The sequence below is a fragment of the Solea senegalensis genome, linkage group LG18 (assembly GCF_019176455.1).
Source record: "Solea senegalensis isolate Sse05_10M linkage group LG18, IFAPA_SoseM_1, whole genome shotgun sequence".
Taxonomy (NCBI): domain Eukaryota; kingdom Metazoa; phylum Chordata; class Actinopteri; order Pleuronectiformes; family Soleidae; genus Solea; species Solea senegalensis.
Window position 1 is genome coordinate 18393530 of NC_058041.1, and position 21413 is coordinate 18414942.

Consider the following 21413-nt stretch of genomic DNA (forward strand, 5'->3'; position numbering starts at 1 on the left):
CAGCTGTTAACCTGATGATATATCACAGTAACCAGTTTATGTGTTAGTGTTTACTGCTGTTTATTATTTATACTGTGCAGTCATTTTGGTGTGTGTGTGTGTGTGTGTGTGTGTGTGTGTGTGTGTGTGTGTGTGTGGTTGTGTGTGGTTGTGTGTGTGTGTGTGGTTGTGTGTGTGTGTGTGTGTGTGTGTGTGTGTGGTTGGACAGTGATGGACACGGACAGCGGACAGCGAGATGGACAGTGGATGGACAGTGAGGCGGACAGTGAGGCGGACAGTGGATGGACAGTGAGATGGACAGTGAGGTGGACATTATGGACAAGTCTGACCTAGTGTTTCCATGCAGGAGTAATCAGACTATGAGTCACATGGTCCAGGTACGTCAGTGCGACTTTACAAACTTCTGTCCAACAGTGAAGACAAAGACGTGGACGTGTCCTGAAGACATCGTGGACTTGTGAATAAAAATCACTGTGTCTCAGCAGCAGGGGCGCTCAACACACAAGCACCACCTGACTGTCCTTTAAAGTCATTCATCCGCTCAGATTATGACATAATTTCATTTGATAATCCATCACACACACACACACACACACACACACACAGAGCTCGTGAATATATTCTAATATTAAGATGATTCTTCGTCGTCGTCGTTACCTTGTAGACATTCTCCGTGATGCGGTGAACCTCGTCGGTCCGGGACATCCTGTTCACGGCTTCACTCGTGTTCACGGCTTCACTCGTGTTCACGGCTTCACTCGTCTTCACTCGTGTTCACGTCTTCACTCGTCTTCACTCGTGTTCACGGCTTCACTCGTGTTCACGGCTTCACTCGTCTTCACTCGTGTTCACGTCTTCACTCGTCTTCACTCGTGTTCACGGCTTCACTCTCAACCATAGAAGATTCTCCTCTGTGGCGGGAAAAACCGCGGCGCGTGTCACTGCAGATCCACAGACTGAACTGGCTCGTGTCCGCGGGGTTCTCGGCTTTTTATACGTCACTCCTCCGCGGCTGCGCCCACGGCGGGGAAAACCACGCGCACACACACACACACATACATACAGTCACTGCCGCCTCTGCCGCCTCTGCCGCTGCGCGACAACGGAGCGGCAGAGAGAGAGGTCCTGATTTATATTTTCGCTGCTGGGGAAACCACAGATTCACCATCCCATAATTTCCTCATTGGGTGGAAAATGTGAGATGACGCCAAAGTCATTGATTATTATTATTATTATTATTTTGTATTAAAATAATTAAATTAAATTAAATTAAATATAAATGAGCTGCTGTTTTATTCTCATCATCAGTGAAAAACACTAAAAGTATACGGAGTGTCGGTGAAGGCAGACCACGCCCACTCACTGCGTCACAGCTGCCCACGCCTCCTCCTCTGCTCCAACCATTCAAAAGATGTGTCTCTCTCACACACACACTCATTCACTACTGTTATATTATATTCTTATATTCACACACACTTATTAAAAATAAACATTAATAATCACTCAGGGTCACAGAGGTCACAGCCAAAGACGTCACATCCTGGACAGGTCACCTGTCAATCACAGAGACAAATAACCGTCCACTTATTATCTTGTTCAACAATAATAAAATAAGCCACTCACTCTCCCACACCAAACCCCACAGAGAAAATTAGAGATTTTAGCTGCTGGTCCTCTGCTGCCTCGTGTGGTCACTCTGTGTCACTGAGTTAAGTCTAAATACTTCAAATGCCGAATTTACTAAAATCAGACATTAGAACTTAGTGATGGTGGCATCAGTGGATCAACAACTCCTGTGTGTGTGTGATGTTAAAATCACTGCTTTTCTCTATGAGGTTTGGTGTGTGAGAGTGAGTGTTTCACAGACTGTGTCACAGTGAGATAAACACGTGATCGTGTGACGTTTATAATATAATATTTATTTATTATCAGACCTAAAACAGTTCTGGTTAGTTAGTGAAAGGTGGAGGAGTCACACACACACACACACACACACACACACACGCGCGCACTCATGCTCTCCCTCACACGCACACACACGCGCGCACACACGCACTCATGCTCTCTCTCCCTCACACACACACACACGCGCGCACACACGCACTCATGCTCTCCCTCACACACACACACACACGCGCACACAGGCACTCATGCTCTCTCTCCCTCACACACACACACACGCACTCATGCTCTCTCTCCCTCACACACACACACCCGCAGTGTCGTGCCTCCCACTCGCCTTCGTCCTCCTCTTCTGTGACTCATCATTTCTGATTCGCAGATTTGTGTGTGTGTGTGTGTGCGCGCGCGGGGCTCCGCCCACTCCCCCATTCCATTCAGCGCGAGGACAGTGAAGTGAAGTGGACTGAAGAAGACTCTGGACGTTCAGTTCTTTATTCAGAATCATAAACCAGATTTAAATCTCAGATTATATCACAGGCCTATAGGATTTGGACACGCCCACATATAAAATAGACCCAGTTGCCATAACAGCGTCACGGTTCTGACGGATGGAGATGGAGCTCTGGTTCCGTGTGGAACCAGAACCAGAACCAGTAAAAACTGAAGTGAATAATTCATCATCATTTTATTTTGTTGTTACTGTCATTTTAAATGTTTTTTTATTTTTATGGTTTAATGATCATAAAATAACTGATCAATTATTACACAAACGTATCAACGTCATTTCATCAAGAGAAGAATCAACGTTAATGTCCATGAAGCGTCTGAACCTGCTGCCACCCAGTGGTCAGTGTGTGAACAGCAGCCTTTAACCAGCACCGACTCACTTTTTTAATTTAAAGATTTAAACAAATGTTTTAAAAAAAGGAAAGAATGTGTGTGTGTGTGTGTGCGTGTGTGTGTGTGAAAGACGTGGTGTGGATGTGTGTACATTGATTTCTTGGTAAACATATGGAGAGAACATTAAAGGGATAGTTCAGGTGGTGTGAGCGCCCCCTGCTGCTCACAGCTCTGACCGATCTTCAGCTGTGTCAGCACATTGGGTCCTTGAATTGAAGGGAACTGGTCCTGGAAAAGTCCTTGATTCCAGTGATGTCGAGCACGGTGTGAGAACCGTGTGACTGTGTGTGTGTGTGTGTGTCAGAACCTCAACTACGCCTTTATTAAAATTCATGTTCACTTCAGTCCTTCATGAGTCGTCTGCAGCAGCCGAGGAGGGGGAGGAGCTGATGGAGGAGCTGATGGAGGAGCTGATGGAGGAGCTGATGGAGGAGCAGCTGATGGAGCAGCTGATGGAGCAGCTGATGGAGGAGCAGCTGATGGAGGAGCAGATGGAGGAGCAGCTGATGGAGGAGCTGATGGAGGAGCTGATGGAGGAGCTGATGTTCTCATACAGCCAGCAGCTCTGCTTTCTTCCTGGAACGTTCTCTCTCTGAAACACAAACACAGATCAGCTGTTTCTTATTCAGACTTGATTCAGAGTCACATGTCTCAGGCTCCTCCTACTCATGACCACATGAAAACTGTGAGTGAGTGAGAGAGAGAGAGATGGTAACATAATTCAAAGTAACGCTCATCTTCAGTGTTTCCTGACTCACTTCATGTTTGTCAACATTCCAACAGGAGACTGTCTTTGGGGGTGGAGCCTCAGCTAGCAGTCTGACTACAAGCTCCGCCCCCAAAGACCCCACACAAGCCCTGTGCATGAACCAACACCACGAGGTGTCACTCATTCTGACATACACACACACACACATACACACACACAGAAAGACAGACAGACAGACAGACACACACACACACACACACACACACAGACAGACAGACAGACACACAGACACACACCTGGCTTCTGCTCTGGAACATCAGGAAGCTCATCTGCAGGAACGTCAGGAAGATCCACGTCTCCCTAAAAATGATTTAAAAAAACAGATGAAGTCACACAAAGAGAGAGGGGAGGAGCAAAGAGAAGGAGGAGGAGCTGTGGTCACTGATGACCTCTCTGACCTGAGTAATGGCGTCCAGCTCGGCCAGGACAGCGTCTTCGTCCTCCTGAGACAGAGACCCCGCGAGCATGTCGTCAATTTGCTGCGAGAAAACACAAACGTTTGTCATTCAAAGACAAAAACCAAATAAACAAACTTTAACAGGAAACTGTAAAAAAAAAAAAATCACCCGCTGATATTCGATGGCGTCCTGAGTTTCATCCATGATACGCTCGACTTCTTCAATGGACATCGCCTGAGACGGAGCGAGACGGAGACATTAACCGGAGCGCTAACCAGATTCATCAGTAACCAGACCACAGGTCAAAGGTCAAAGGTCACTCACCTCATGCATCTTCTTCAAACATTCATTTCCAACCTTCAAACCATCGATAACTTTCTTTTCAATCTGTGCAAACTCCAGGTCCTGAACCTGAAACCACAACAACACGTTTCACGTTAACGCTGCTGCAGTTCTGCTGCAGTTCTGCTGCGCTCCACATGGTGGCAGCAGTGAACTCACCAGACGCTCCAGGTTACTAATCTGGGTCTCAGTCTTGTCCAGGAGTTTGTCCTGGTAACGTTTCTTCTTCAGCAGGAGGAGAGCTTTTCTGAAACATGGATCACAACTTCATGTCAACGACGACAACAACATCATGTCACACACACACACACAGATAAGGACTTTGATTTAAGTCGATGTCAACAGAGACACACACACACACACACACACACACACATTCAGTGGAATCCTGACTCTAAACTGTACAGATGATGTTTGAACATGACGTTTGACGCGCGTGACAAACAGACAAACGAACACACACACACACACACACATAAACTCACTCTTTCTTTCCATCTTTCAGCAGCTGTTTGGCTAAAACTCTCTCCTTGCTCAGCTGAATGTTGATCTTCTTCTGATATTGTCGCAGTTTATCTCTCTGTTGTTTCAGTTGCTGCAAATAAAGTCACACACACACTTAAAATGTTGCACTACAAACGTAAACAAACAACTTAAGATACGACTCGTGTGTAAACAGCTGAGCTTTAGTTTCACTGGTTATTTTTAACTCGTTATTACTAAAGACTTGGCCAAACACTGATTACAGGTCAAAGTATCATCAAGTTAATCCACATAAGAACATATTAAAGTTCAAAGCTTCCTGCCGAATTTAAGAAAGTGTCATTAGAAGTGCCACTGAGTGAAGTTATGTAGTTTATGCTGTGTTTTTAATATTACTGGAAACCATTATTTGTTGAAATTACACTTTTCTAGAGGAGGTCTGGTTAGCCAAGAGCTAATGTTAGCTAGCTAGCTTACAACACTCACCAAAATGGCTTTGTCCTGTTCCGTCACGCGCGTTTGTTTCTTTTTTCCAAAAATGTTTCCCATCGTGACAAAGCATCACAGCCACAATTCACCACCGGAACTACGACGCGTTTTCTGCGGGTTCACCAACTTCAGAGGCAGCGTCTGCTCCGCTCCTGTCTTCACTGACTGTCCACACCCGCGGCAACGAGGACGGAAGCCGACAACAGTCAAAAGCGCTGAAAACAGACGTCGGTAAAAGGAGCACGCGCCCGGATTTGACTTTAATAAACACGTCAAATATTTAGGCGATGGAGTGACGTCACTTGTTGTTGTCAACTGTCAATAAAAATGTGTCTGAAAAAGGGAAACAAAATCAGTAGTTTGTCGAGTCACAGGTGGACAGCGCCCCTCTGTGGCTGCAGCACAAAGTGCAACATGAGACCTTTGAACACTTCCGTTGATGCTTACAAAGTAATTGAGTGAAATGAAAGAACAATCACGGGTTGGTCTTAGAACGTTTCACCGCCGCGGCCCGGGTTCGATTGATGGTTGGTGAAGATCTTTTCTGGTCGGACCACAGCGCCCCCTACAGACACGCGCAGCAAACTGCAGTTTTCCACTTTTTTTCCTCCACTAGCTCAAGTGAAGAATAAACTTAAAGTCCTTATGATGCTGCAGTGTTTGTTTAGTTCGTATTCTGATACAGAGATGGATTCAATTTTACCAGTTTAAAGAAAATAAATTACAAATACAGTGAAGAGCAGTGTAGGGCTTTTATTTTCTTTGAAGGAAGTGACTTTGACATAGGAATTGTTGTCAGTTTTATTCATTTCTTTCAATCCCAGCTTCATCTGTTGTTGTGGGTGTGAGACAAGTGTCTCAGATTCACCACCTGATGATCAAATAACACATTCATCTCTGGAAATGAGTAAAAAAAACTGTATATTTCAAGGGTGCCGTGGCCTTTGCAACCATTTTCATCTGAGATAAAATAACATGAGGAGACAGAAATGATGACTGGATGATTATTTTTGGAGGAACATTTATTCATGAGGACGTCACAGTCACACAGCTCAGTGACAGGAGGGAAAACACACAGTATTCCAAGAATCAAAGCAGTGCACAGACCATAATACAACTGTCCAAGAACAAAAGAACAAAAAAGGAAAGCGGCACCAGTCGCTGACGTCGTCCTCCATGTGTGAAGTGTTTTCAACTGATGCTTTTATTTTGGAAGTGTGGGGGAAAAAATGTGCAAAAAAACCACGTTATTTCATTATTAATGTTATTATTTTTTGGGGAACGTGACAAACTCACACGCTTCACACGGATGTCGCACACAAACGTTTCATAAATAAAAACACACAATGTCACATTTTTGACCACAGCAAAGCTCGTTTACGGTCAAATTTAAAACAAAACAGGAACACACACACACAGGTGTAAACAATGTAACACATATCAAAGAGCAAATTAATATATATATATATGTGTGTGTGTGTGTGTGTGTGTGTTGACCCAAACTAAAGACAAATCAAAAACACCAGTCCAGTTCACTTTAGTCCATTTAGAAAAAAGAATCCACTTCTGGGAGCAGGTCCAGAGGTCAGAGGTCAGAGGTGAATCAGTGGATGGTCTGGATCCTTCCCCAGTGAAGACACACCATTTTGATTCTACACCTCCTCATATGAGAGCGTAGAGGGGGCGGAGCTACGTGGGCAGCATGAACCCAGGTTAACAGACAATGATAAATAAACAAAAAGCTTTAAACAAAGTTTCCTCCACACGTGTGAAGTTTACTGCGACGTCTGCGGTGAACGTGTGAAAATACTCACATAACACATAAAACAAAGTCACAAATATGAACACAAACACAACACAGCAGCGACGAGGCTCAACCTTCAAAATAAAAGCTCCATAACAAGCCCCGCCTCCCTGCACCTGAGGTCATCAGCCTGGTTAAAGTGTGCTACATGTTCTGGAGAGTAAAGGTCAAAGGTCGCATCCATATCCCAGTGTTTGTCCACAATGACCAAAAATAATCCGACACACATTCCACAATAATGTTTGAGTGTGTGTGTGTGTGAGTGAGAGAGTAGACACCTGTGGATTAATCCCATTTCTTTTTTAAAAAACAAGTTTGACAAACAGACAAATGATATGTACACATATATACAGAGTGTAGCGCCCCCGTCAGGCAGGCAGAAGCGATCTTTACGTTAAAAACATGATTATATTTGTCACGTTCGCTTCGTGTGAACATTAAAAACAGCATTAGAGTGTCCCGTCACCGTGGTAACAGACTGTCACACACATGCAAACCTCAGAGCCACAGGAGGGAGGCGCTGCAGTGCCCCAGCCCACACACACACAAACAGAGACGCTGACTCACTGTGTGTGTGTGTGTGTGTGTCACCAGAGGGCGGAGCTCAAAGTTGGTGCACGGCGCTGTCGTCGTGATTGGCCGACTGGCTGGTGGCGTCCGGACTAAGACGCTGCCACTGGAAGGTGGTGCTGAGGGAGCCACCCTCCTCCTCCTCCTTCTCCTGCTCCTTCGCAAACTCCAGGAAAACCTGGCAAACAAACGGCAGATGATGAAGAGGACTCAGGTGTGTGAGCGCCCCCTGCTGCTACTGCTGAGACACACACACACACACACACACACACACACACACACACACACACCTGAGAGTGAAACTCACCTGCTCAAACGTCAGCTGAGAGAAGTTGTATTCTTCAAAGTTAAAGGTTTGTTTAGCTGATGATAAAAAACACACAACACAAACACAAGTTATTCTGTCTGTCTGTGTTTGTGTGACTCTGTGTGTGTGTGTGTGGGTGTGACTGTGTGTGTCTGTGTTTGTGTGTCTGTGTGTGTGTGTCTGTGTGTGGGCAGGCTCAGGCAGTGACTCCCTGTGTGGAGTCTCAAAGGGGTGTGGAGTCTGTGTGTGGACTGTGTGTGTGTGTTCCAGGATCAGGGCTAGAGTCTCCAAAGATTTGTGTGGGGTTCTATGTTTTAGTGATTGTGTGTGTCTGTGTGTTTGTGTGACTGTGTATGTGAGTCTGTGTGTGACTGTGTGTGTGTGTCTGCTTGTGAGTCTGTGGGATTGTGTGTGTGGTGGGTCTATACTGACTGTGTGTGTCTGTGTGTTTGTGTGACTGTGTATGTGAGTCTGTGTGTGACTGTGTGTGTGTCTGTGTGAGAGGCAGAGCAGATCAGGTGTCTGTGGACTGTGTGTGAGTGCTTGTTTCTGTGTTTGTGTGACTATGTGTGTGTATGCATGTGTTGTGTGACTATGTGTGGGGTATGTGTTTCAGTGGACTATGTGCATGTGTGTTTGTGTGACTGTGTGTGTTTGCAGGATCATGTGTGTATGCAGGTGTTTGTGTGGACTGTGTGTGTGCTGGGACTGTGTGTGTGTGTGTGTGTGTGTTTATGCCGTGTGTGTGTGTGTCTGTGCTGTGTGTGCTGCAGTGTTTGTGCACTGTGTGTGTGTGTGTGTGTGCTTATGCTGCAGGTGTGTGGCTTGTGTGACTATGTGTGTGTGCTTGTGTTTAGTGTGACTGTGTGTGTGTGTCTGTGTGTGTTTTTGTGACTGTGTGTGTTTGTGACTTGTGTGTAAAGGGTAGTTTGTGGGAGTGTGTGTGTTTGTGCGCGTGTGTGTTTGTGTGACTGTGTGTGTGTGTCTGTGTGTGTGCGTGCGTGACTCACCGCCCTCTAACTCAGTGAAAGCCTTGGACAGAGACTTCACGTCGTCCATGGGTATTTTATAAACCATCAGAGAAGTAAAGCTGTAAACAAACAAACAGAGTTTCATTGTATATGTTGTGTATGTGTATATATACACATGTTAGTAAAGAATAAAAGAAGTTAGTGTTGATAATATGCAATAAATCAATTCATCGTTCGTCCGGCCGCAATTGTTTTTGTTTTCCTCGTCTCGCTCTCTCTACCAAAGACACCGGACGACCACCTGCTGCATCTGTGACATCTCTCTGTGAACCCTCACCCTGAACCCTGTGGGGGGGGCGGGACTCCTGGCGTAGCTTAGCACACAGTGCAACAACAGAGGCGTGTGAGGAGCAGCCAGACGCTGAGAGCTGGAGGAAGATGCCGTATCGTTTTGGTTGTTTATTTAGTATTTACTGTGGATATTTGTGTCAAATATCCTTTAGAAATAAAAGTATTGATCTTTTAAAAGGTGTATGCGCATTTTTATGCCATTGTCCTTGAGATGAAAATGGTCCGACGATATTATCGTTCATCGTCCGGCAAAATGTGTTATCGTGACAGGCCGAGTTGATAGTTCTCATCATAACAAGTTAAAAAGTGTGGAAAAATGAGGCTGCAGTACCACTGACGGACACAGAGGGAGACAGAGAGCAGCACTGACCTGTCCTGTCGGGCAGCGTGAGGGAAGATCCTCAGGATGTGCTGGTGCAGCGGCTCCTCCTGCAGGAAGCCCGTCACATGGTCCCGGAGCTTGACCTCCAGACTGTAGCCGCGGCCGTACTTGCCCTTCAGGTGCTGGACGGAGCCGATGCAGCGCAGCTGACCGCACACCATGATGGCCACGCGGTCGCACACCGCCTCCGCCTCCTCCATGTAGTGTGTGGTGAGGATGGCGCTGCGCTGGCCTTTCCTGAACGCCGCTCGCATCGCTCTCCTGTGGCACAAGATGGCAAAGTCAGACATCTGATACACCCACCCACTGACCCCACCTCCCATTCCAACTCGGCCTACAGGAAATCAAATCCTGCTTCTCCTGCTACGCTCTTTAACTTCAAGTTTCAGTCTCTGACTTCCAGCACCGCCACTCGGCACTGTGAAGTGACCATGGAATGGGCGGAGCCACCCGACTGTAATCTGCTTTAATCTGTGACTGTGTGTCTTTATTAACGAGATCATTATAAAGCAGCAGAGATCCCACCCACAGGCACGTCACAATAAACCACGACAACGTTCTCACCACATGCGCTGTTTGGACTTTGGATCCATCCCAGACGACGGCTCGTCCAGCAGAACCGTGTGAGGACTTCCGATCATACTCAGGGCGAAACACAACTGCGAACACACACCACACAAAGTCACAACGTTGTACGATCTTCTTTACTGTGAACACTTCTGTCTGACCACTGCGCTCACCTTCCTCTTCACTCCTCCTGACAGAGTCTTCGCCAGTTTGTTCAGATGATCCTTCAACTCCAGGGCGGTCACCACACTGATGAAGAACCACAGGACATGTGACAGTGTAAGGAGAAGGAAGAAGAGGAGGAGGAGGAGGAGGAGGAGGAGGAGGAGGAGGAGAAGGAGGAGACTTTATTTTACTTTTTAGTTTTCTTTTCAAACCTTTTTTCTTTTTCTCTTTTTTCAGCAATTAATCAACATCAATCAATTCACTCACTTGCTCACTCACACAAAACTAAACATTGACCTGTAGTGAGCCGTCCTCACCCACTGAGCACAGGACCTGTTTGATTCCCCACACACATACTGAGTTTTTACACATTACAAAATCACAAAACAAGAAACCTTATCTAACTAACCCCACCCCCCAAAACAAATCATTACCTCACCAGACACATTCATAAATGAATAAACAGAATAAACACCAACTGTGCTTAATTCCTGGTACAGGTAACAGCTGGAAGTCAGGTTTTGCTCTGAGAAAGTAAAATAAAGTAAAACAAGATAGAAAAGACAACATATATATATATAAATATATATATATATATATAGTGTGTGAGGGATCCAGTCCCTATGTAGTTTTAAAAAGGTATTCCAGAAAGGGTCCCACACTTTCTGAAACTTTTCTTTGGATTGAGTAATGTATTTTTTCGAGATTTAGACAAGACATAACATCTCTCAACCACTGAGCGTGGGTGGGCGGGACAGCATCTTTCCATCGCAGCAATATTGCACGCCTGGCCAGGAGAGAGGCAAAAGACAGAACTCGCCGTTTAGCTGGGGTCAGGCACACATCGACCTCACCCACAGTTCCAAAAAGACCGACCAAAGGGTTGGGCTCTATGTTCAAATTGACAATCAGGGACAAGGTTTGGAAAACTTCCCTCCAGTATTTCTCAAGGCTAGGACATGTCCAAAACATGTGGATGAGCGAGAGGAAGTTTAGATCCAAGAAGTGCTGGACCTGAAGAGCGTTCAGCAGAACCCAACTCCATTGCCACCCATGAAGGGCATTCAGATCGATTGTAAAAATAAGACCAAAACGTAAGACAGCGAATGTTGGCTGCCCAATGGTGAAAAAAAAAGAAATTAGGTCGCACCATACCCCCCTCTCCTTTAGGTCTTTGGAGATGGACCTTATTTAACCTAGGGCGCTTCCCTTTCCATATATTGGATGATATAACAAAATCCAGTGTATCAAAAAATGATTTAGCAATGAAGGTTGGTACTGATTGGAAAGCATACAAAAATTTAGGGAGAATATTCATTTTGATAGAATTATTTCGGCCAACCAAAGACATAGAAAGGGGCGACCACTGGGTCAGGCACCGTCTTGTGTGATTTAACAAGGTAAGAACATTTTCTTTGAAAAGACACTTGTGCTTCTTCATAACTGTAATATCAAAGTAAGTGAATTTGTTTTCCACAATCCTAAAAGGAAGATTGGCGTAGTCTGATGCTGGTGTCTCCTCACTGACAGGGAAAAGTCCAGATTTGTATCCTGAAAACTGTCTAAAATCATTCAGTAGGGATAACATGGCAGGCAGAGAGATATCTGGACGTGAGATAAAACTTAACAAGTCGTCTGCATATAGGGCCACTTTATGTTCCACTCCATTCCTCCATATACCAGAGATATTCTCACAACTGCGGATTGCCATCGCCAACGGCTCTATGGCCAGGTCAAATAACAGGGGGCTTAGAGGGCACCCTTGTCGGGTTCCCCGATAGAGGTTAAAGGGTTGTGAGAGCTGTGAGTTGGTAAGGACAGAAGCAGTGGGGTTTGAGTACAGTAATTTTATCCAGGTGATACAATTCAGACCAAAGCCAAATGTCCTTAAAGTCTCGAATAAATATGCCCACTCTATCCGGTCAAACGATTACTCCGCGTCTAAAGAAAGGACACACTCAGGAGTTTCATCGGAGGGGAGATATAAAATGTCAAATAACCGACGTATGTTGAAATAGGAATAACGTTTCTTGACAAAGCCAGTTTGGTCTTCAGATATGACGGAGGGTAAAATGTTCTCCAACCTTCGGGCCAAAACTTTAGCCAGAATTTTAACATCAACATTTAATAAAGGGGGGGGGCACTGTTGAGCGATGGAGGAGTAAGACATCGGAGTTCCCGAGGGGATAGAAGGACCCAGGCCGCGCGACTTCGTAGCTGACCTGCTATAAGATGTGCTATCTTTGGATGAGAAGCCACTTATTGACCGGGTGCATCGGACCCTCCGGAGAAGCCCCGACCCTCGAGAGCCCCCCAGACCCTTCATCTTGAGGCTACACTATTATCATATGCTTGAGGACATTCTACGGAAAGCCAGCGCGGCGAAGCAACTTTACTTCAGAGGCAAGAGGATTCAAATATTCCCCGACTGTCCTCCGACTGTGGCTAAGCGACAGGCTCTATTCAACCTGAGGAGCTGAGGAGTACACGGAGCGACTCTCTGGTCCGGGGTCATCTACAGCTGCAGCGGACTGATAAATCATGGATCTCAGTAATTGTTGTTTAACAACTGTTACCTGCCAAAAAAAACAACAAAACAAACATAGCTGCCTAACTACACACAACTGGTGTCTGACGGTAAGAATGTACATGCATGGTGTGGAAGTCGTGGGTTGCTACACTGTATCCTTTATGATATAGATAACGTTACTGTATTGTTATTATCCGACAAGAATCTCTCCTTCTCAGTGTAAGCATTATTCATTTATTCATTTTATTGAGTTCTATGGTTGTATTCAGCTTTATGTCTTAAGTGTGTTGCCCAGTGTGATCCACTCTTACTTCTTGTTTCTAAAACTACAGCAATGTTCAAGCAGCTATATGTTTATTTCTAGGACTTAAGTCTAATTTTTGGATGCTTACCCCATCAGATTGTAATCAAAGGTGATTTCAATCTGGCAGATGGCAGAGAAGAAAAAACACAAGTAGAAATATGTTCATTTAATTAGGATAATTTCTATAGCTTATGTGTATATGCTGCATAAGATGTTCTGGTTAAACCAAAAAAAACTGTGCACAGTTCAGGTTTGGGGAGTGCATTTGTGTTTAACTCTGCGTCTCCCATGTACATATGAAACGTGATGATAGACGCGCTTGTATGAATGGGAGGGAGCATATACCTCTGTGTGGTTGTTCATTCCCTTTGTTTGTTTCAGAGCTAATGGACCAATTTTGAAGTTAACACAGGCCACCAGTAGGTGTGGAAGTAACCTTAGTTATCAGTTTTTGTTTTTTGCTTCCCTAAGAAGGCTCGCGCCATTCACTTTGAATTGGCTAGAGTATGTTATTTTGTTTTTTTTATTAATATGTGGTTCAGGTTGACTTGGGGAGGGAGATTTGGATTGGGGAAGGAAGCTGCAGTGGGATGGAAGGGACGAGAAGACCTTACAGAAACTGATTACCAATACCAATACACGGGGTACTATGAATGATAACAACAAGGAGAAAAAAAATCTCACTTTTTCCAGTTGGAATGTGCGGGGAGTTAATAATCCAGTCAAAAGAGGGAAGGTTTTGTCCCATTTTACAAGAGACCCATCTGAATAATAAATCACATGGCAGGCTCAGGACAAAGTGGATAGGAGAGATCTATCACTCAGCTTTTGGCAATTTTAATCAGAAAAGGTGTACCTTTTTTGCCGAAAAAAACAATAACTGACAAAGAGGGTCGTTATGTTATAGTGATTGGAGAGATTCAGCATATCTCCCTCACCCTAGTGAATATGTACGCACCTAACACAGATAACCCTATATATTTTTTCAGAAAATCTTTGCATTAATACCAGATATGTCACAGACTAATTTGATAATTGGAGGAGATTTTAACACCGTTTTGGATGCATATCTAGATAGATCCTCCTCAACGAAACCTCCCAGAAATGCCTCAAGTGAATTCCGTAATACATATATGAATAACACAAATATCCTAGACATATGGAGGATGATGAACCCCTCAGGTCGGGATTATTCATTCTATTCACCTGTGCATAATTCTTATAGTAGGATAGACTACTTCCTAGTTGATGCCAAACTGGTACCTTTTGTAGTATACCTCTTGGAGACTAAATCCTCACCTGCTTACTGATAAAAGATTTTGTGATTACCTAAAAGATCAAATCTCATTGTATTTTGAGATGAATGATATTCCAGAGACATCTCCCTCCACTCTCTGGGAGGCGTTTAAAGCCTATATTAGAGGTAGCATAATCTCATTTGAAGCATCAAGGAGAAAAGAAAATTTGTCCAAACTAAAAGACCTGGAAGAACAGATCAAAGCACTGGATCAGGAAAATACTCGATCCCTATCTACAGATCTGCACAGAAAAATAACAACATTGAAATATGAATACAATCAAATTATGTCTGTGAAGATTAGTAAAGCATTCCTGTATACCAGACAAAGGTTCTTTGAATTTGGGGATAAACCTCATAAATTCTTAGCTCGTCAGCTCCGAAGAATGGAGAATGATAGGACAATACATAAGGTCAAAGCCTGTGATAACACGATACTCACAAAACCTAGAGATATTAATAACAGGTTCCTCGAATTTTACAAAGACTTATATACTTCTAAATCCACTTCAGAGCCGGAGATTATTAATACTTTTCTAGATAAATGTAACCTACCCAAGTTAGATGTTGAAGATTGTAAATCACTGAATGCTGAGCTCACAATCAAAGAGGTTCAGTCTACTGTTGCCTCGTTATAAGGTAATAAATCACCAGGTCCTGACGGACTCCCTGGAGAATTATATAAAAGGTATGGCGAGAAGTTATCTCCTTATTTATTAAAGGTATTCAAACACGCTCAAGAGAGCGGTGCTCTACCACCGACTGTAACTGAAGCTGTGATTACGGTAATTCATAAGAAAGGGAAAGATCCCCAGGAAGTAGGTGCTTATCGCCCTATTTCTCTTCTGAATGTTGATGGGAAGCTACTTGCCAAAATATTAGCTAACAGACTGAGCCCCTTGTTGGGGGTTCACCCAGACCAGACAGGTTTTGTACCTAACAGAAACTCGACTTTCAATCTGAGACGCCTTTTTAACATTATGTACACAAGAAGGGAACCACACTCTGATCTTGTTATACTTGCACTTGATGCCGAAAAGGTGTTTGATCAGATTGAGTGGCAATACTTATTTGAAGTTCTCAGTAGATTCAATCTCGGAGATGGTTTTTTATCACTAATTAAAATGATCTACAAAAACCTGACGGCCCAAATTCTAACCAACCGAACATTATCCTCCCCGTTTCAGTTATGTAGAGGGACGAGGCAGGGTTGCCCCCTCTCCCCTCTAATCTTTGCTCTTGCTATCGAGCCGCTGGCTCAAAGTATTAGACTTGACTCTCAGATACATGGATACACCACTAAAGGAACAACTAGTAAAATATCTTTGTATGCCGATGATATTCTTCTTTATTTAACACGTCCACAAATGACTATTCCGGTACTATTAGATAAAATCAATTTATTTGGTACTTTCACTGGATATCCGATTAATTGGACAAAAAGTGTCTTGATGCCAGTTCACAGGGATGATCTGACTTTTCTAATTAATCTCCCATTTAAAATCTCCTCGGATAAATTCACCTATTTAGGAATAGAAGTGACAAGACAGTATTCCTCTCTCTTTCAACAAAACTTTCCTCCTTTAATAGGAGTAAAGTTTTCTAGGTTAGGCGCTCTAGGTTATTGTTTTGGGATGCACTCCCAATTTCCATGATTGGAAGAATAAATGCGGTTAAGATGGTCTTCCTCCCACAGTTATTATATCTGTTTTATAATATCCCGATATTCCTTAAAAAAACATTTTTTAAATGACTCCTTTTTTGTGGGGACACAAAGCTCCCAGAATAGGTAAGAAATATCGCTGCAGGGCTAAATCTGCAGGAGGATTAGCACTCCCAAATGTTCTGTTTTACTACTGGGCCTCAGCGATTAAGACTTTTATTTTCTGGCTGACCGCCACAAAGTCCCCACCTAATTGGCTTCTGATGGAACAAGAGGAATGCCATCCATATTCATTGGTAACAATTCTATTAGCGCCTACTAAAATCAGTAGATTATTATATAACAACAATCCTATTATCCATAACATGATTTGTATCTGGAAACAAATTAAATCCAGTTATACTCTTAAAGCCATATCCTCTGCATTACCCATAGATAGAAACCCCACTTTTGCCCCGTCTGGTTTGGGTGGAGCCTTCTCTAGGTGGAATCAGAAAGGTATTAACAGCCTTCTTCCACCTGCGGAACATTATGAAAATTAGAAACATTCTGTCTTTACAGGATGCTGAAAAACTAGTTCATGCTTTTGTTACATCTAGATTAGATTACTGTAACTCCTTATTAGCAGGATGTTCTAACAAGTCTGTTAGAACCCTTCAGTTAATTCAAAATGCTGCAGCACGAGTTCTGACAGGAACTAGAAAGAGAGACCATATAACTCCAGTGTTAGCTTCTCTACACTGGCTCCACCCACAGTTTAGAATTAAATTTAAAATCCTCCTCCTCACGTACAAAGCACTTAATGGTCAGGCCCCTTCATACCTGAAAGACCTAGTCTTACCCTATTACCCTAACAGACCACTTAGGTCACAAAATACAGGTTTACTTGTGGTTCCCAGAGTCTGTAAGAGTAGAATGGGAGGCAGAGCCTTTAGCTACCAGGCTCCTCCTCTCCTGTGGAACCAGCTTCCAATGATAGTTCGGGAGGCGGACACTCTCTCTGTATTTAAAGTTAAACTTAAAACTTTCCTTTTTGATAAAGCTTATAGTTAGAGCTGGTTCAGGGAAACCTAAACCATCTCTTAGTTATGCTGCTATAGAACTAAACTGCTGGGGGATTTTCCTGTGATACACGCACATTCACTCTCTCACACTCAGGATATGATTATGACTTTTTATATGTCATTAACATTGTCTCTTTCTCTCCCTAGTTTGTGTCTTTCCTTCCTTCCCTCTCTCTCTCTGTATTCTCATCATGCAGGTTGCAGGATCAAGATCCAGTTTCCGAGGCTACGCTCATCGTCACCATTATTATTATTTTGTAATTAAAAAGTCGATATCAGTAACTGTATAAACTTGTAACCTGATACAGTTGTTGTGTATCTGCTGCTGGTCTCCCTCTCTCTCTTCTGTCTCTCCCTCATCTCCCTCTTGTCCTTTCTCTCCCCCCATTTTCTGTCCCCCACCTCTCCACTGTCCCCCATTTTTCCTTTCACCCCAACCGGTCGAGGCAGATGACCGCACATCTCTGAGCCTGGTTCTGTCAGAGATTTCTTCTTCTGTTAAGAGGGAGTTATTTCTCTCAACTGATGCCTAGTGTTTGCTCATTGTGTGAACTGTTGGGGTTCTCTGCTCTCTTTGATGTTGTCTATGTACAGTGCCTTGAGATAATGTATGTTATGATTTGGCGCTATACAAATAAAATTGAATTGAATTGAATTGAATATTAAATGTGTTAGAGATCTGTGTATATACAAGGTGTATTTGCCTCGTTTTCTCAATTACAGCAGAAATTTGGACTGGAAAGTAATCATTTCTTTCACTATCTGCAAATCAGGGATTATATACGTAGATATTTGGAGGATTTTCAGACCGAAACAAAAACAGTAATAGATGACTGTCTGAAATTGCCGATATATGAACCTAAGTTGATACCACGTATCTATAATAATCTCCTGTCATTTAGTCCCCCCCGCCCATATGCATAGACGCAAATGGGAGAAAGAATTTGGCGAACTGATCAAAGATGATCTATGGGCCAGAGCCCTTGAGAAGATCAACACTTGCTCACATAGTGCAAGACACTGTCTAATTCAATTTAAAATAATACACATGCTCCATTTCTCAAAGAATAAAAATTACATAGTATATATCCAGAAGTATCACCTGTGTGTGATAAATGCAAATCTTCCATTACAACCGATCTTCATAGTTATGCATTATGCCCCAAAATGTACTCTTTCTGGTCTGGTGTTTTTGATATAATGTCCGAGGTTATGAGGTTTGTGATAAAGCCAGAACCCTTACTTATTATTCTCGGGGTGTCTGAAACCTTTAAGAAATTAAACCAAGCACAACAATGTTTTATTTCATATGGTCTTATAATAGCAAAAAAAAATGATTCTTACGTTATGGAAGAGTGTGAACGCACCAACATCTAAGATGTGGCTGGATGAATTGACTAATACGCTCCATCTGGAAAGAATAAGATATGTTCTGAAAGACAGTCTCCAACATTTTGACGCAACTTGGCAACCTTTGATACAGTACCTTGCTGATACAAACCCAACTTAATGTTCGGTCTCTTATGCATAGCAGGTTTCTCATGATATTTTCCATGTGGGTCTTCTCCAGGGGGTGAGGGGTGGATTTTGTTTTATTTTTTAATTTTGTCAACCTGTTATGTTCTGTTTCTGTTGTCTGTTTACTTGTTCTGTAATTATGTCTATATGTATGTATTATAAATGCCCAATAAAAATACATGGGAAAAAAAACAACAAAACATTTAATAAAGAGATCGGTCTATATGAAGAGCACTCCGTCGGATCCTTGCCTTTCTTTGCAATAAGGGTGATACATGCTTCACAAAATGATGCCGGAAGCTTACTCTGCCTGAATGAGTCAGACAGCACTGTGCTTAGCTGCCACGAAAGTAGTGAGGAAAATGTCTTAAAGAATTCTGTGGGAAACCCGTCAGGTCCCAGGGATTTTCCTGACTGCAGTGAGGAAATGGCAGCATCTATCTCCTCTGTCGTTATGGGTTCATCTAATCTCATTTTACTGTCAGGGGAGAGCGTGGGAACGTTTAGTCGATACAGAAAATCATCCATTAATACAGCATTATTCCAAAAGTCAGAGGTGTAGAGCTGTGAGTAGTAACTCCTGAATGTTTCATTCATCTCTGCATGATCTGAAGTAGCCTTACCATCCTCCATTTTGATATTTGTAATATGACCCTTTGCTTTGAGTCCTCTCAGCTGATTAGCTAACAATTTCGCAGATTTTTCACCATGAATATAGAACAAACTCTTACTCCTCGAGAGTTGGCGTTCAACCAGATAAGTCGAGGCCAAATCGAATTTGGTTTGAAGCTCCACACGCATTTTATATAAGTTAGGGTCTTTAACTTGAGCATATTGTTTATCTAAGTCCTTAATTTGATCGGCTAATTTTAATCGTTCACAGTGGGCCTTTTTTTTCTTATTTGCGGTGTAGGAAATAATTTGCCCCCTAAGGTATGCCTTAAAAGCATCCCAAACTGCTAGACTGGGTATACCCGGGGAGGTATTTGTCTGAAAGAAGAAAGATATATGTTCTTTCATGAAGTTTACAAAATCATTGTCTGACAGGAGCGTCGAATTAAACCGCCTGTGTTTTTAAGCTTGAGCAAGGTCAGGCAGCGTCAAAGCTAGCACAACAGGAGCATGATCTGATATCACTATGCCCTGATAAGTACAAGAACGCGCCAAAGGTATCAGTGCATTATCAATGAAAAAGTACTCAGTCCTAGTGAAGGTATGGTGAATGTGCGAGAAGAAGGAGTACTCTCTCTTATTCGGATTGAAGGGAACGCCATACATCAGAGACACCGAAATTGGATAAAAAGGATTGAATGAATAAGGCAGACCCACCAATTGAGACAGGGTTGGGCGGAGACTGGTCCAGCACGGGATCTAACCAACAATTGAAATCCCCACCAAGTATAAGAAAAAAAGCGTTCCAAAAAACCCACGTCGTCCACATTTGGAGCATAGACATTGGCGAGCACCATCATTGTATTGTGTAATTTCCCTGAGACAAAGATAAAACGACCGTTTGTATCTGATACAACATTGTGATGCACAAACGGGATACTTTGATCAACAAGGACTGAAACCCCCCTGGCCTTTGCTTGGAATGAGGAATGGAAGTGCTGCCCCGCCCACAGAGTTATCTGAACCACGATTGTGTGTCTCTTGCAAAAAACAAATGCTGGTTTAAATTGTTTTATATGTGAAAATACTCTCCTCGTTTTAACAGGATGATTCAAACCCTTCACATTCCAGCTAACAAAGTTTAATGATCTATCCACCGTCTATAACAGAAACCGCAGAATGATAAACACAGAAGAAATCAAAACTCCAGGAGAATAAAGGACATAATAAACCAGGTTAATCAGGTCAATTTCGGGCTAAGATGGGAGCGTCTCCTTTCCAAAAACCTCGCACAGCAAATCAGAGAAAAAGGCTGTAGGTTTCCCACCGTCAATAGACTCCGCTAGACCCAAGATGCGAATGTTTTGTCTTCTGCTGCGACCATCTAAGTGAGTTGCTTTCCTGTAGGTTAGCGCAGACACTTTCCAGGCTCACCAAAACACTGACTCAGGCCATCTGCAGCGAGCTCGAATGACGAAAGGCGCTGCCCATGCTCGTCAACTGTGGAGTGAACCTCGTCAAATTTGTTTTCCAGCTGGTTGAAAGACGTTTTAAAGTCGTCGGCTAGCGACCGCCTGTGCTGCTCGAGTAGCTCAGAGATAGCCTCCGTGGTCAAGGCTTGGTCATCTATCTTCCCTGACTTGCCGCGTTTGCTTCATTTCGAAGAAAACGTATGTTAAACAGAAGTAAATAGCTCAATATAAATTGTACATTTGCAAAATAAAGGAACGAATAAGCGAGAAAAACGCAGAGTAGCCAGGAGCACTTGTGCGTCGCGTCTACTCCATGTGGCACACCCTTAAAAACCCCAGGTTACATGTTAGTCTGTAAAATGCATGCTCTGTCCTGAGCCCGGCAGAGACCAGTGCCTTCAGTCCAGTCCACACCGGCTCAGTCCAGCCCAATGTACAGGTCATCGGTATATGCTGATATCACCACAGAGGAGCGGTCAGTCAGCCCTGGCAGAGAGAGCCCCCACAACCGGGACCCCAGTCTATGTAAGAGTGGCTCAATGGCCATACTGTA

General features: G+C 43.5%; 3 protein-coding genes across 14 annotated transcripts in view; all 3 read right to left on the bottom strand.

Annotated features, from left to right (window-relative positions):
- baiap2b (BAR/IMD domain containing adaptor protein 2b) overlaps positions 1 to 1033 on the bottom strand; it is a 13874-nt gene extending 12841 nt beyond the window's left edge. For 2 of the 8 annotated variants that reach the window (XM_044013220.1, XM_044013218.1), the window contains exon 1: positions 658 to 1032. In XM_044013220.1, coding sequence (XP_043869155.1) covers positions 658 to 705 — 48 coding nt within the window. In that variant the 5' untranslated portion in view covers positions 706 to 1032. Of the gene's footprint in view, positions 1 to 657 lie in introns of all 8 variants that reach the window. The other 6 variants (XM_044013222.1, XM_044013224.1, XM_044013226.1 and 3 more) reach the window with 4 other exon arrangements.
- Positions 1034 to 2378: 1345 nt separating this feature from the next.
- On the bottom strand, positions 2379 to 5663 carry chmp6b (charged multivesicular body protein 6b). The gene is made up of 8 exons (XM_044013240.1): positions 5281 to 5663; positions 4797 to 4906; positions 4471 to 4558; positions 4294 to 4380; positions 4138 to 4203; positions 3970 to 4050; positions 3808 to 3871; positions 2379 to 3394 (listed from the first exon to the last, which is right to left on the bottom strand). The coding sequence occupies exons 1-8, from the start codon at positions 5341 to 5343 to the stop codon at positions 3351 to 3353; spliced, it is 603 nt and encodes a 200-aa protein (XP_043869175.1). The 5' UTR covers positions 5344 to 5663; the 3' UTR covers positions 2379 to 3350.
- Positions 5664 to 6287: 624 nt separating this feature from the next.
- abca5 (ATP-binding cassette, sub-family A (ABC1), member 5) overlaps positions 6288 to 21413 on the bottom strand; it is a 28819-nt gene continuing 13693 nt past the window's right edge. For all 5 annotated transcript variants that reach the window (XM_044013950.1, XM_044013949.1, XM_044013953.1 and 2 more), the window contains 6 exons: positions 10409 to 10484; positions 10233 to 10327; positions 9657 to 9929; positions 8975 to 9054; positions 7965 to 8020; positions 6288 to 7835 (listed from right to left, as the gene is read on the bottom strand). In XM_044013950.1, coding sequence (XP_043869885.1) covers positions 7692 to 7835; positions 7965 to 8020; positions 8975 to 9054; positions 9657 to 9929; positions 10233 to 10327; positions 10409 to 10484 — 724 coding nt within the window. In that variant the 3' untranslated portion in view covers positions 6288 to 7691. The remainder of the gene's footprint in view (positions 7836 to 7964; positions 8021 to 8974; positions 9055 to 9656; positions 9930 to 10232; positions 10328 to 10408; positions 10485 to 21413) is intronic.

What these genes read in the sequence shown, in the direction of transcription:
- chmp6b (XM_044013240.1), bottom strand. Translation starts at nt 5,343, where the DNA reads ATGGGAAACATTTTTGGAAAAAAGAAACAAACGCGCGTGACGGAACAG. An exon ending in GTTTGAAGAAGATGCATGAG is followed by an intron (nt 4,204 to 4,293) that starts GTGAGTGACCTT and finishes GCTCCGTCTCAG; the next exon opens with GCGATGTCCATTGAAGAAGT. An exon ending in TGTTCCAGAGCAGAAGCCAG is followed by an intron (nt 3,395 to 3,807) that starts GTGTGTGTCTGT and finishes TTTGTGTTTCAG; the next exon opens with AGAGAGAACGTTCCAGGAAG.